Source organism: Nomascus leucogenys, chromosome 21 (assembly GCF_006542625.1).
Source record: "Nomascus leucogenys isolate Asia chromosome 21, Asia_NLE_v1, whole genome shotgun sequence".
Classification (NCBI taxonomy): domain Eukaryota; kingdom Metazoa; phylum Chordata; class Mammalia; order Primates; family Hylobatidae; genus Nomascus; species Nomascus leucogenys.
In genome coordinates, this window is record NC_044401.1 from 7,972,781 (window position 1) to 7,988,654 (window position 15,874).

Below are 15,874 nucleotides of genomic sequence, written 5' to 3' on the forward strand. Positions count from 1 at the left end.
ATATATTACAATCTCTGAAGCAACCACTAATAAAACACAGAATTGCTAAAAAGCCAACAGAAATTTAAATAGAATTCTAAAGAGTAAATAATCTAAAAGAAAACATGGAAAGAGAAAAAGAAGGAAAAAGGACAGGTAGGAGGAGAAAAACAGAAAATAAATTATCAAATATTGTTTGCTAATTTCACAAGCATATGTTATTAAAATCTAACCATATCAATAATTACATTAATTATTAGTTAACTGAACATTAATATAAAAAGGCAGAGATTATCAGCATGGCTAATAAAAACAAGAACCAACTATATTATGCTCATAGAAAACACATGTTAAGTATAATGATACAAATAGGTTGAAAGTAAATGGATGGAAAAAGATATATCATGCAAACAGTAAGCATAACACGGCTAGAGTGGCTATATTAATATCAGATAAAATAGACTTCAAGGCAAAGACTACTACCAGTGACATAAGGGTAAAACGATCAATTTATTCATAAAGATAAAAGGCTCAATTAAGAAAACATAATAATCATAAATATGTATTCACCTAGTAACAGCATCACAATACACAAAGCAAAAACAGACAGAATTAAAGAAAAACTAAGTAATTCCACAATCATAGTAAGAGAGCAGCCTGGTACTAGTTACTTCATAATAGCCAAAGTATACATGCCTACTATTAATATTTGTATATTGTTGTATGCAGTAACCATGCTGAACTCTTTTTAAAATTATAATAAATTATAATTTAGTTCTTATGAATTTTTTATAAAGTAGCTCTTACGGATTTTTCTGTATGTGCAACCATAGCATTTGTAGGCTTTCTTATAGTGTTCTTAATCTCATGGAAAAGGTAGAGGTAAATAAGGAATCACAGAGGCAAACTGCGGGAAGCAGTATCTCTGAGATAGCTGGAGAGGAGAGGCCCCAAAGCTTCCTGCATCCATTGGCTGGAGGAAACAAACAAACAAAAAAAATGGAAGAAACTCACATATAAAATTGTGGGTCATACACCAAAAATCCCAACAGGTTCTTTTTGATATCTACAGTTATGGCATTCCTTTCTCCTTGGTCACCTTCCTTTGCTTCCTCCTGCACCCATCCTTGTTCAGTCTCCACTAATTTTGCCGGCCCTTTTGCCAGCAGCCCTGCCATCCATTTGTGAATTCGGGTTTTAACTGCTTCTAGTTACATAAAAAAATGGAGTTTGTGTTTTTGTCATTTATTCTCAATGTTGATTTTAGATTATTTCCAAGAATAGAAAGGCAAATACTGATTTATTCTTCAAACCATAAGTCTTCCACCTGTCTATTTTAGGATTACAAAAATTAGAGAAATATCCAGCCCTCACAAAGTTGCCTAAGTGTGTTGATTCGCCAGCTTGATTTAATGTGCCTACTTCCTGCCAAATTAGTTTTTTCCCCCAAACTCTAGTTTTCCATCAGTAGCACAACTCCAGGGTCAGAATACCCATTATTTTTTATTACCTCTTCTCCTTCATCTGTATTCACTCTCAATTCGTTAATCAGTGATCACCTTATCTACCAGTTCTATCTCCTTTCCCGGGGAACCCAGCAGTTAGGAGTGTAACATTTGTAGTGCCCTAATCTTGAAATGAGGAAATAGTCTTTTGTTGCTACAGTCACAAGAAAGAGCTAAGATATTATCAGAGAGCAGTTCTCCAGGGCCCCCCCTTGGGGAATCTGTTTGGCCGATTTAGTCACCCAGGATTACTTTCTTGCCATCCAAATACATGAATCCTAAGGAACTCTGCCCTGTTCTGCAACTAATTGGCTTGGCCCAGCTTTTCTATCTTATTCATATTAGTCTTGGGCTTTGTTCCTAATCTTTTAGCCTCATCTCAGATCTACTACGTAGCTCTGGTACCTAGTAGTACATTTGCCATTTCTTCCTTATTCTTCTGAAAGTTCACCTAGCCCTATATGAAAGTATACCCATCCTGCTTGGCATTGTATATTTTAACCATCCCCATGTTTGGACTTGATCTGAATGTTGGCTTATACCTAGGGCCATTCTACTCCTATCCCAGTTCTCATTCCCAGCTTGTCCTAAAGCCAATATTCCAACTTATTCCTGGGATATCACTTCCAAGAGAAATCATCATACTCAGAGAAAGAAAGACGATAAGCCTTATTTGTCTTTAACATAACAGGTTCCCTATAAAAGTTAGTAAAATTGAATTTAGTTGAAATTATGATAGCAGTGTACTAACCTCTTTATCTTTTTCTTCTTGTAAGTATTAGTGATAGGAAATAGACTGGAAATGAAGTGAAAATGGAGATTAACAAGCAGAAAAGGCTTTCTTATTTTGTAAAGTTACAAGACTGACCAAATAAAATGATTCTTCTAGAAATTTTTGAGTATGTATTAGATTTATTACATCTATAGCACAAGCAAATTGGAAGTTTTAGCTACTTTAGAAATAAGAAAATGTTTAATCAAAATTTAGAAGTTATTAAAACAAATTTTAATAGCTCCTGTTGAAGAAGATAACACATTTTTAGAAGATGACACAGATGAAACATTTACTGAAGGGGAAGGATCATATTTAGAAGAAGACTCAGATGAGGAACGTTTGGAAGGAAGTTTGAGTTCATTTCAGTATGATGATTTGCAAAGCACTACAGGTAGGTATTATTAGTTTTCTGTCAGTAGTTGTCACTGTTTTAGAGACAAAGCCCAGACAAATGGAACAGTTATAAATCCATAGAAAGAAAAAATGCAGGATGTATATATGTGTGGGAATGATAAAAGGACAAGTGCATATTTTGGTAGGGTACTTCAGCAGCCCTAGACTTGTGGTTTTTATTTCTGAGGATCACATAGAGTACTCTGACACTCATTCTTCTGGGTTTTAAGAAGGTGTAAAAACTGCTCCACTACAGATTAGTGGGAGTTCAACTTTCCCTTGGAAGTAATTGGGAGTTCCCCTTGGAGACTGTTGTGCCATGACTGACCAGAACTCTGCATTTACTCCTGATGCACATGGGCATGATGGCTCTTCCTTCCGTGCTCACTGGTGACTGCTTCCTATCTTCAAGCCAGTAGTAGTGCTTACTGCTAGAGTAATGCAGGCTGTGTACATTCCTCCTTTCTCTGGGAAATACAATTTTGGATTCACCAGGCACTCTTTGTATTAGTCCATTCTCACGCTGCTAATAAAGACATACCCAAGACTGGGTAATTTATAAAGGAAAGAGGTTTACTTGACTCACAGTTCTGCATGGATGGGGAGGCCTCAGGAAACTTACAATTATGGCAGAAAGGGAAGCAAACATGTCCTTATTCACATGATGGCAGGAAGGAGAAGTGCAGAGTGAAGGAGGGAAATGTCCCTTATACAACCATCAGATCTTGTGAGAACTCATTCACCATCATGAGAACTGCATGGAGGTAACAGCCCCTGTGATTCAATTACCTCCTACCAGGTCTCTCCCACGACATGTGGAGATTATAGGAATTACAATTCAAGATGAGATTTGGGTGGGGACACAGCCAAACCATATCACTCTTCTTAAATTATTTTATTTTTTTAGTACCTCAGCAAACCCCTGCCCCAGCTGTGGAAGAAGCAGAGGAGGAAGTTAAGAAGAAAATATCAGAGAGATTCTTCTATGATTATATGGAGCTTGCTTCGATGCCTTTTGTGACTCTGGATTCAAACATACCACTGGATCTTCTCACACTCGTGTATCCACCCTGGCTAAATATGTATAATTTTGGGATTTTCATTTCTTAGGTCAGAGGTCAGCAAACTATAGCCCAGGGAGCCCAAATGTGCCCTCCCACCTGTTTTTGTAAATGAAGTTTTATTGCAACACAGCCATATCCATTTGCTTACATTTTGTTTATTATGGCTGCCATCACACAACAAAGACAGGGATAAGTAGTTGTGACAGAGACCATCTGGCTCACAAGGCAAAAACTATTTAACTACCTTCCCTTTATAAAAAAAAGTGTGCCAACCCATGTTAGGTAATTCTAAGAAGCTTGAATTCTTAAGAGATTTGATAGAAATGCATGATCTTAATTTAAACTAAGCTTTTGTTGGATGCCAAATAACCATATAGAGAAATATTTTTCTGGCTGTCCTTTGCACAGGTGGAAAGGCTGCAGTTCATGAGACCTGAGTGAAGGAAATCAGAAGGCTTTTTGTTCCCATTTACTTTTGTCAATGCCTGTCAAGTTAAATAATCAATTTCCCTTCTTGAAACACTTATGTGTCTGTCCATTGTAAGGCATTAGTACTTTCACATTATATATCAGATGAGCTATCACAGAAGACAATTCTTAGGAAACAGGGCACAAAATATCAAGTTTTAATTGGTCTGGAGAATAAGAGTCTTTGAAGATATGTAGAAACAGGGATGATTGACAAGGGGATTTTGTGTTTGTCATCACATTATGATGTTAGGTTTGCAATGCGGGTAGTTAGAAAACAGTTTCCATTGAGGTCCTTAGCTGGCAATTTACTGTGCTTCCCTTTTGGATAGTTAGTACTTATCACCACATGGCCTAAAGCACCAACTGGCCTCTTACATAAGGAATACTTTCAGAGATAGGGTGGTGTACTCCCTAACTAGTTTTGCTTTTTACATAAAAACATAAAAATAGAACATGTTGTTAAATCCCAGGTGTAACTAAACTAATTCACGCTGAATTATCTTGTAACCTGGAATTTTCTCTCTTCATGGCTTTTTTTTTTTTTTTCCTTATCTTTGGACAAGTTTCTGACAAAAGTTATGCTGTTTGCTTTCTTTTAGCCTTTTTTTCCCGAATGGGGTGGGGTGGTATATTAGAGTCCCCTGGAAGTTTTTCCTGAAGTGCACAATGCTCTGATGCCTTCCTGGACCTACTGTGCTAGTTCTGTGTGGAGAGGGGCTTGGGCATATGTACTCTGAAAAAACTCCGAGATGGTTTGGCAGTGCACTGCCTTCTCACTGCTCCAGGATGGGAGGGTCTGTATTAGACAAATATGACCAAATTCTAAACAGCAGAGTCAGAAGAACCTCAACTTTTATTTCAATATATGAATTATCTCTATTCATGCTGGATGGGTGGCTGTATAAACTATAGCCTTTTCTTAAACATTTTCAACACCAGGAAAACCACAAAGTAGCTTACCCCACTTTGGATGGCTCACTAGAGAGCTTTTTGGGCCTTGAATAAAATTCTGCCTTGCTGGGATGGCTGCCATTAGATTTAGTTCTCCTCTCTGCAGATGGACTTATATAATTTCTGTATCTTGTGAGGAATTCTAGGAAGAACAAGTCAGCTATCATGTATTCCCTAAGTACTCTTTTAATTAACCCTTTCATTTGCTGCCTGTGGTACCCAAATAAGTTTAACCTTATTTATTTTTGCAAAAACAATTAATGGGCTCTCAGGATTTCCCCAGGAAAATTAAAATAGTAACTAAATCAGAGTATGGGGATAGTCACCTGATTTATTTATTTATTTGTTTATTTTTTTCCTGCCCAGGCCTTTTTTTTTCTCACCTAATTTAAAAACAAAATTGTTAGTAATACGTAGAAAAATCATGAGTTTCAGGGTAAAATTCAACTACTTCAACCTCATGTCTTCATCTAAGAGTATAGATTTAAAAATTTTTTTCATCACTTTTCCAATCCCTAGGATGGTATTGTTTTTCACTTCTTTTCCTTAGCAACTTTCCCTCAGACATTCTTTTGGTTATGAATGTAGAAAGCGAGCCAACCTACAACTTCTGGACGACAGTATTGCAATGTACATAGCTGGGAACCAACTGATCTTTCTGAATTTGAAAACCAAGGAACAGATCTACCTGCGAAGTAGCAGTGGTGAAGGAATTGGCGTCATTGGGGTATGCCTTCAATAAATTAGAAAAAAAAAACAAACTATCTTTTTTCTTGTTCTGTGGACCAGTGAACATGGTTGTTAGATGCCAACACCGTGCACAGTATTGTGGGATCACATGAGATGCACAGCTGTCTTTATTCCAAGGCATTTTCAATTCAGTTATTACAAACACTCATTCACTGTCATTACCTCTATGCACTATTATAATATTATTATTTCTTTTTGCAGATAAGGAAATGGGCTTATAGAGGTTAGGTGACTTCCTCATAGTTGTGCAAGTTTTTCATATTTAGATTAGAAGTGGAGATGAGTGGGGAGATTTTAAAGAATCTTAATCTGAAGACTGAAGCAGGCACATGGCCATGGGAATGGAGAAGGTGAGGAAAATGTGAGACACACAGATAGGACGTAGACATAGATTGATTATGGAAACAGGATATGTTGAGATGTATGGAGTGAAAGATACTATCATGTTTGTTTCTTTCTTGATCATCGATCTATATATAGTATGTGTACATGATAAAAGTCCATGTCCTTGGAGAGTTTGTTATAAGACTAATTAATAAGTTCAGCAATAATTTATTACGTAATACTGTGCATCCAACACTACACAGAACATATAGTGGGGAATTTAAATGAAGAAGAACTCATGACCTCTGTGAATTCAGAGTTTAAAATCCATCTAAAGAGACAAGACCTATGTTTGTAAAAAGAAAAACAAAAAACTAGACACACAAGCACAAGATAATGTGGTAATATCTGTGTGCAGATAGCCATGGGCCCAACAAGAGGGTCGTGGATTTTATGGAGGGAAGTCAGTCGGGGCCTATGAGGTTTCAGAAGCCCTGAGGTCCACACCATCTGCAGGGGACCAAGAAACATCTAATTATCACGTATTTATCTTATTACTTTATGGCCGTAATAGTTTTAAAATTTCTATTTTAATATTTTGTTATAAAATAATTTGGTTTGAGGACAGTAGTCAGAGGTGTAGTGTGGTCAAGAATGCTAATCCTGGCCAAGCACGGTGGCTCATGCCTGTAATCCCAGCACTTTGGGAGGCTGAGGCGGGTAGATCATGAGGTCAGGAGATCAAGACCAGCCTGGCCAACATGGTGAAACCCTGTCTCTACTAAAGATACAAAAAATTAGCCGGGCATGGTGGCACGCGCCTGTAATCCCGGCTACTCAGGAGGCTGAGGCAGGAGAACCACTTGAACCTGGGAAGTGGAGGTTGCAGTGAACTGAGATCATGCCGTTGCACTTCAGCCTGGGCGACAGGGCAAGACTCTGTCTCAAAAAAAAAAAAAAAAAAAATGCTAATCCTAATCTTCATCCACCTGGATGTTGAGCAGTTTTATGTCCACAAGGCCTTTTCTCCATGTGTGCTGGAGCTGTTGAAGCCTGGGTAGTGACAGAGGCCTTGCCTCCACTGTCCATGTTACCTCATCTTTTCTGAAACAGTTATCAAGTTATGGTTGAGAAATACTTCAGCAAGGCTATGAGAAACCTATGAGAAAAGTGTCTGGGCACCCTACCTGGAAAAGGTATGGTGAATCTCTATGTTGAGTGTAAAGTAAATTATTTACTAATTCCAGGTCTTCACCAAAAATAAAACTCCTGGCTTGGCACAGTGGCTCCTACCTGTAATCACAGCACTTTGAGAGGCTGAGGTGGGTGGATTACTTGAGGCCAGGAGTTCAAGACAAGCCTGGCCAACATGGTAAAACCCCTTAACTACAAAAAATACAAAAATTAGCAGGTGTGGTGGCACACACTTATAATCCCAGCTACTCGGGAGGCTGAGGCACGAGAATTGCTTGAGCCTGGGAGGCGGAGGTTGCAGACAGCAGAGATCGTGCCACTGCACTCCAGCCTGGGTGACAGAGTAAGACTGTGTCTCAATAAATAAATAAATAAATAAAACTCCCAAACTCAACCCCACAGCAATTTCCAATATGAGAGGCAGAAACTTTTTAATTTACTGTAGACAAGACCTAGAAGGGTAAAGGATTTGCCTGAATCTTCATCCAAATTTCTTTGACCACATGTTCTACACCATATTTCTTTACAAATGGGAATCTAGATAGATATGGTCTTAATCCATGTCCCCTACTTCCTTGAGATCTGCTATTTCTTAGGCCCGTTTGCTTCCTGACTCTGATACTTAGCTTGAATCCAATCTCTTACACTTAACACATTGTAGACTGTGTGACTGCAGGAAAGTTACTTAAACTCTGTGCCTCAGTTTACTCATCAATAAGATGGAGATAATAATGGTATCCAAGCTCACAAGGTTGCTATAAAATTTAAAGGAAATAATGTTATCTTGGGTACCAGGATTAACAATCTATGTCTGAGAACCAGGCTCTTTGTCTTATATATAATCAGGAGATGTGAAATAATATCTGAAAACAGAATTTTATAAGCATGATATGTGTTTTAAATAGCTTATCCTTATAACAACTTATTTTTATTTTCATTTTTTGGCTGGCCATTTACCCTTCCTACACATTTGGCTTACCAATAGACAAAAATAACAGAAATGAACATACTATTTTATCCAACTTATATGGCTATCTTTGAAAATACTGACACAAATAGTTTATCCAGGGCATACTTACTGTATTTTCCTCTGTGTCTGGCTTGGAAGTACTATATCTTTCTCACTTCTAGTAAGTTTACATTCGTTTGTAACTTTTTCCACAGTGAAATTTTAAAAATTGTGATGTAACCTGGTCTGGAAACAAGAATCCCATACATTCCATGAATTTTTCTATATAAAATTTAGGTTGATTTATATGTAGGGTAGACAATTCATCTCAGTGATTCTCAAAGCAAGGTCTCCAAACTAGCTGCATCAACATCACCTTGTTAGAAATGTAAATCACCTTGTTAGAATGTAAATCACGTAGTTAGAAATTACCTTATTAGACATGTAAATACACATTCTTGAGTCCCAGCCTGACCTATTAAGTCAGAAACTCTGGGGGTTAGGGCTTGCAATCTGTATTTTAATAAGCTCTTTAGTGGATTCTGATGCACGTTGAAGATAGAGAACCATTGTTCTAGCTCTTCCAATGGCAATTAAAGAAATTGTAGAGTTAGAAATGGCTGTCTTAAAGTAAAATTTAAACTGTGTATTCTTCTAGTTTTCAGTTTCAATTGTATCCATCATTAAATATCTGATGCCCATTTTTGAATTTTCTATTAGAGTAAAGCCTAATAAACAAATTATAAAATAATGGATACTAAATACTGCATTAATCAGACTATTTATACAAAAATCTTTCTTTTAATATTTTGGTGAAATTTTATCTTTTGTAGGTTCATCCACATAAAACTTATTTCACAGTAGCTGAAAAAGGAAGTTTTCCAGATATTATCATCTATGAATATCCTTCTCTGAGACCATACAGGATCCTTCGAGGTGAGTCCAGAAGCACATTTAAATATTTCATGTTCAAGGATAACAACATTCTGAAGAAGGTGTGACATTATGTCATAAGTCAAGGTTCTCCAGAGAAACAGAACTAGTGGAAGATAGAAAAGAGATTTATTCAAATTCACACACAACAATACTAACCTTAAATGTGAATGAGCTAAATGCCCCAATTAAAAGACACAGACTGGCAAATTGGATAAGGAGTCGAGACCCATTGGTGTGCTGTAATTCAGGAGACCCATCTTACCTGCAAAGACACACACAGGCTCAAAACAAAGGAATGGAGGAAAACTTACCAAGTAAATGGAAAGGAAAAAAAAAGAAAAACACCAAGGGTTGCAATCTTAGTCTCTGACAAAACAGATTTTAAACTAACACAAATCAAAAAAGACAAAGGCATTACATAATGGTAACGGGAACAATTCAAGAAGAGCTAACTATTCTGAATATATATACACCCAGTACAGAGCACCCAGATTCATAAAACAAGTTCTTAGAGACCTACTAAGAGACTTAGACCCCCACACAATAATAGTGGGAGAATTTAACACCCCACTGTCAGTATTAAATCAATGAGACAGAAAATTAACAAGGATTTTCAGGACTTGAACTCGGCTCTGGATCAAGTGGACCTAGTAGACCTCTACAGAGCTCTCTACTCCAAATCTACAGCATATACATTCTTCTCAGTGCTACATGATACTTATTCTAAAATCGACCACATAATTGGAAGTAAAACACTCCTCAGCAAATGCATAAGAATTGAAATCATAACAAACAGTCTCTCAGACCACAGTGCAATCAAATTAGAACTCAGGATTAAGAAACTCACTAAAAACCACACAATTTCATGGAAATTGAACAACCTGCTCCTGAATGACTCCTGTGTAAATAATGAAATTAAGGCAGAAATCAAGAAGTTCTTTGAAACCAATGAGAACAAAGAGATGATATACCAGAATCTCTAGGACACAGCTAAAGCAGTGTTAAGAGGGAACTTTATAGCACTAAATGCCCACATCAAAAAGCCAGAAAGATCTCTAATTGACACCCTAACATCACAATTAAATGAACTAGAGAGGCAAGAGCAAATGAATCCAAAAGCTAGCAGAAGACAAGAAATAACTAAGATCAGAGAAGAATAGAAGGAGATAGAGACAGAAAAACCCTCCAAAAAAATCAATGAATCCAGGAGCTGTTTTTTTGAAAAAATTAACAACATAGGTACACCACTAGCTAGACTAATAAGGAAGAAGGGAGAGAAGAATCAAATAGATGCAATAAAAAGTAGTAAACGGGATATCACCACTGACCCCACAGAAATACAGACTACCATCAGAGAATACCATAGATACCTCTATGCAAATAAACTAGAAAATCTGGAAGAAATGGATAAATTCCTAGATGCATACACCCTACCAAGACTAAACCAGAAAGAAGTTGAATCCCTGAATAGACCAATAACATGCTCTGAAATTGAGGCAGTAATTAATAGCCTACCAACCAAAAAAAACTCCAGGACCAGATAGATTCACAGCAGAATTCTACTAGAAATACAATGAGGAGCTGGTACCATTCCTTCTGAAACTATTCCAGACATTTGAAAAGGAGAGACTCCTTCCTAACTCATTTTACGAAGCCAGCATCATCCTGATACCAAAACCGGCAAGAGACATAACAAAAAAAAGAAAACCTCAGGCCAATATCCGTGATGAACATTGATGCAAAAATCTTCAATAAAATACTGGCAAACCGAATCCAGCAGCACATTGAAAAACTTATCCATCATGATCACGCCGCCTTCATCCCTGGTATGCAAGGCTGCTTCAACATACACGGATCAAAAAACGTAATCCATCACATAAACAGAACCAAAGACAAAAACCACACGATTATCTCAATAGATTCAGAAAAGGCCTTCAACAAAATTTAACATCCCTTCATTTTAAAAACTCTCAATAAACTAGGTATTGATGGAACATATCTTAAAATGATAAGTGCTATTTATGACAAACCCACAGCCAATATCATATTGAATGGGCAAAAGCTGGAAGCATTCTCTTTGAAAACTCATACAAGACAAAGATGCCCTCTCTCACCATTCCTATTCAACATAGTATTGGAAGTTCTGGCCAGGACAATCAGGCAAGAGAAAGAAATAAAGCATATTCAAATAGGAAGAGAGGAAGTCAAGTTGTCACTGTTTGCAGATGACATGACTTTATATTTAGAAAGCCCCATCATCTCATCCTCAAAACTTCTTGAACTGAGAGGCAACTTCAGCAAAGTCTCAGGATACAAAATCCATGTGCAAAAATCACAAGCATTCCTATACATCAACAATAGGCAAGCAGAGAGCCAAATCATGAATGAACTTCCATTCACAATCACTACAAAGAGAATAAAATACCTAGGAATACAGCTAACAAGGGATGTGAAGGACCTTTTCAAGGAGAACTACAAACCACTGCTCAAGGAAGTAAGGAGGACACAAACAAATGGAAAAACATCCCATGCTCATGGATAGGAAGAATCAATATCGTGAAAATGGCCATACTGCCCAAAGTAATTTATAGATTCAATGCTATTCCCATCAAACTACCATTAGCATTCTTCACAGAATTAGAAAAAGTGATTTTAAGTTTCATGTGGAATCAAAGAAGACCCCATATAGTCAAGACAGTCCTAAGCAAAAAGAACAAAGCTGGAGGCATCACACTACCTGACTTCAAACTATACTACAAGGCTACAGTAACCAAAGCAGCATGGTACTGGTACCAAAACAGACATATAGACAAATGGAGCAGAACAGAGACCTCAGAAATAACACCACACATCTGATCTTTGGCAAACCTGACAAAAACAAGCAACGGGGAAAGGATTTTCTATTCAGTAAATGGTGTTGGGAAAACTGGCTAGTCATATGCAGGAAACTGAAACTGGACCTCTTCCTTACACCTTATACAAAAATTAACTCAAGATGGATTAAAGACTTAAACGTAAAACCCAAAACCATAAAAGCCCTAGAAGAAAACCTAGGCAATACCATTCAGGACATAGGCATGGGCAAAGACTTCATGACAAAAGAGCCAAAAGCAATTGCAACAAAAGCCAAAATTGACAAAAGGGAGTTAATTAAACTAAAAAGCTTCTGCACAGCAAAATAAACTATCATTAGAATGAACAGGCAACCTACAGAGAGGGAGAAAATTTTTGCAATCTACCCATCTGACAAAGGTCTAATATCCAGAATTTACAAGGAACTTAAACATGTTTACAAGAAAAAAACAATTCCATCAAAAAGTGAGCAAAGGATATGAACAGATACTTCTCAAAAGAATACATTTATGCAGCCAACAAGCATGTGAAAAAAAGCTCAACATCACTGATCATCAGATAAATGCAAATCAAAACTACAATGAGATACCATCTCATGCCAGTCAGAATGGCAATTATTAAAAAGTCAGGAAACAATAGATGCTGGCAACGCTCTGGGGAAATAGGAATGCTTTTACACTTTTGGTGGGAATGTAAATTAATTCAACCATTGTTGAAGACCGTGTAGCAATTCCTCAAGGATCTAGAACCAGAAATGCCATTTGACCTGGCAATGCCATTACTGGGTATATACCAAAAGGAATATAAATCATTCTGCTGTAAAGAGACATGCACACGTATGTTTATTACAACACTATTTACAATAGCAAAGACGTGGAACCAACCCAAGTGCCCATCAATGATAGACTGGATGAAGAAAATGTGGTACGTATACATCATGGAATACTATACAGCCATAAAAAGGAATGAGATCATGTCCTTTGCAGGGACATGGATGAAGCTGGAAGCCATCATCCTCAGCAAACTAACACAGGAACAGAAAACCAAATGCTGTGTATTCTCACTCATAAATGGGAGTTGAAGATTGAGAACACATGGACACAGAGAGGGGAACAACACATACCAGGGCCTGTTGTGGGGTGAGGGTGAGGGGAAGGAACTTAGAGGACAGGTCAATAGGTGCAGCAAACCACCATGGGACACGTATACCTATGTAACAAACTTGCACGTTCTGCACATGTATCTTTTTTTTTTTTTTAGAAGAAATAAAAGAAAAGAGATACATTTAATGGAATTGTTATGGGAAAGGGGTCCCGATCCAGACCCCAAGAGAGGGTTCTTAGACCTTGCACAAGAAAGAATTTGAGGTGAATCCATAGAGTAAAATGAAAACAAGTTTATTAAGCTGAGACGACGGCGTTTTCTAAATATACAATCATGTCATCTGCAAACAGGGACAATTTGACTTCCTCTGTTCCTAATTGAATACCTTTTATTTCTTTCTCTTGCCTGATTGCCCTGGCCAGAATTTCCAACACTGTGTTGAATAGGAGTGGTGAGAGGGGGCATCCCTGTCTTGTGCCAGTTTTCAAAGGGAATGCTTCCAGTTTTTGCCCATTCAATATGATATTGGCTGTGGGTTTTTCATAAATAGCTTAAGCTGATAAGCAACTTCAGCAAAGTCTCAGGATACAAAATCAGTGTGCAAAAATCACAAGCATTCTTATACACCAATAACAGACAAACAGAGAGCCAAATCATGAGTGAACTCCCATTCACAATTGCTAGAAAGAAAATAAAATACCTAGGAATCCAACTTACAAGGGATGTGAAGGACCTCTTCAAGGAGAACTACAAACCACTGCTCAATGAAATAAAAGAGAACACAAACAAATGGAAGAACATTCCATGCTCTTGGGTAGGAAGAATCAATATGGACATGGCCATACTGCCCAAGGTAATTTATAGATTCAATGCCATCTCCATGAAGCTACCAATGACTTTCTTCACAGAATTGGAAAAAACTACTTTAAAGTTCATATGGAACCAAAAAGCCCACATTGCCAAGACAATCCTAAGCCAAAAGAACAAAGCTGGAGGCATCACACTACCTGACTTCAAACTATACTACAAGGCTACAGTAACCAAAACAGCATGGTACTGGTACTAAAACAGACATATAGACCAATGGAGCAGAACAGAGCCCTCCGAAATAATACCACACATCTACAACCATCTGATCTTTGACAAACTTGACAAAAACAAGAAATGGGGAAAGGATTCCCTATTTAATAAATGGTGCTGGGAAAACTGGCTAGCCATATGTAGAAAGCTGAAACTGGATCCCTTCCCTACACCTTATACAAAAATTAATTCAAGATGGATTAAAGACTTAAATGTTAGACCTAAAACCATAAAAACCCTAGAAGAGAACCTAGGCAACACCATTCAGGACATAGACATGGGCAAGGACTTCATGTCTAAAACACCAAAAGCAATTGCAACAAAAGCCAAAATTGACAATTGGGATCTAATTAAACTAAAGAGCTTCTGCACAGCAAAAGAAACTACCATCAGAGTGAGCAGGCAACTTACAGAATGGGAGAAAATTTTTGCAATCTACTCATCTGACAAAGGGCTAATATCCAGAATCTACAAAGAACTTAAACAAATTTACAAGAAAAAAACAAATAACCCCATCAAAAAGTGGGTGAAGGATATGAACAGACACTTCTCAAAAGAAGACATTTATGCAGCCAACAGACACATGAAAAAATGCTCATCATTACTGGCTATCAGAGAAATGCAAATCAAAACCACAATGAGATACCATCTCACACCAGTTAGAATGGCGATCATTGAAAAGTCAGGAAACAACAGGTGCTGGAGAGGATGTGGAGAAGTAGGAACACTTTTACACTGTTGGTGGGACTATAAACTAGTTCAACCACTGTGAAAGTGTGGTGATTCCTCAGGGATCTAGAACTAGAAATACCATTTGACCCAGCCATCCCATTACTGGGTATATACCCAAAGGATTATAAATCATGCTGCTATAAAGACACATGCACATGTATGTTCATTGTGGCACTATTCACAATAGCAAAGACCTGGAACCAACCCAAATGTCCATCAATGATAGACTGGATTAAGAAAATGTGGCACATATATACCATGGAATACTATGCAGCCATAAAAAATGATGAGTTCATGTCCTTTGTAGGGACATGGGTGAAGCTGGAAACCATCATTCTGAGCAAGCTATTGCAAGGACAAAAAACCAAACACCGCATGTTCTCACTCATAAGTGGGAATTGAACAATGAGAACACTTGGACACAGGAAGGGGAACATCACACACTGGGGCCTGTCGTGGGGTGGGGAGGGGGGGAGGGATAGCATTAGGAGATATACCTAATGCTAAATGACGAGTTAATGGGTGCAGCACACCGACATGGCATATGTATACATATGTAACAAACCTGCATGTTGTGCACATGTACCCTAGAACTTAAAGTATAATTAAAAAAAGAAGAAAACAAGTTTATTAAGAAAGTAAAGGAATAAAAGAATGGCTACTCCATAGGCAGAGCAGTGGCTTGGGCTGCTTGGCTAAGAATACTCATAGTTATTCTTGATTATATGCTAAACAAGGAGTGGATTATTCATGAGGTTCCGGACAGGAAAGGGGTGGGCAATTCTTGGAACTTAGGGTTCCTCCCTTTTTAGGC

General features: G+C 37.6%; 1 protein-coding gene across 1 annotated transcript in view; it reads left to right on the forward strand.

Annotated features, from left to right (window-relative positions):
• The window catches only part of CFAP44 (cilia and flagella associated protein 44), a 151,355-nt gene that overhangs the window by 13,806 nt on the left and 121,675 nt on the right, over positions 1-15,874 (forward strand). The window contains exons 3-6 of the mRNA XM_003261819.3: positions 2,498-2,650; positions 3,560-3,713; positions 5,703-5,865; positions 9,189-9,291. Coding sequence (XP_003261867.1) covers positions 2,498-2,650; positions 3,560-3,713; positions 5,703-5,865; positions 9,189-9,291 — 573 coding nt within the window. The remainder of the gene's footprint in view (positions 1-2,497; positions 2,651-3,559; positions 3,714-5,702; positions 5,866-9,188; positions 9,292-15,874) is intronic.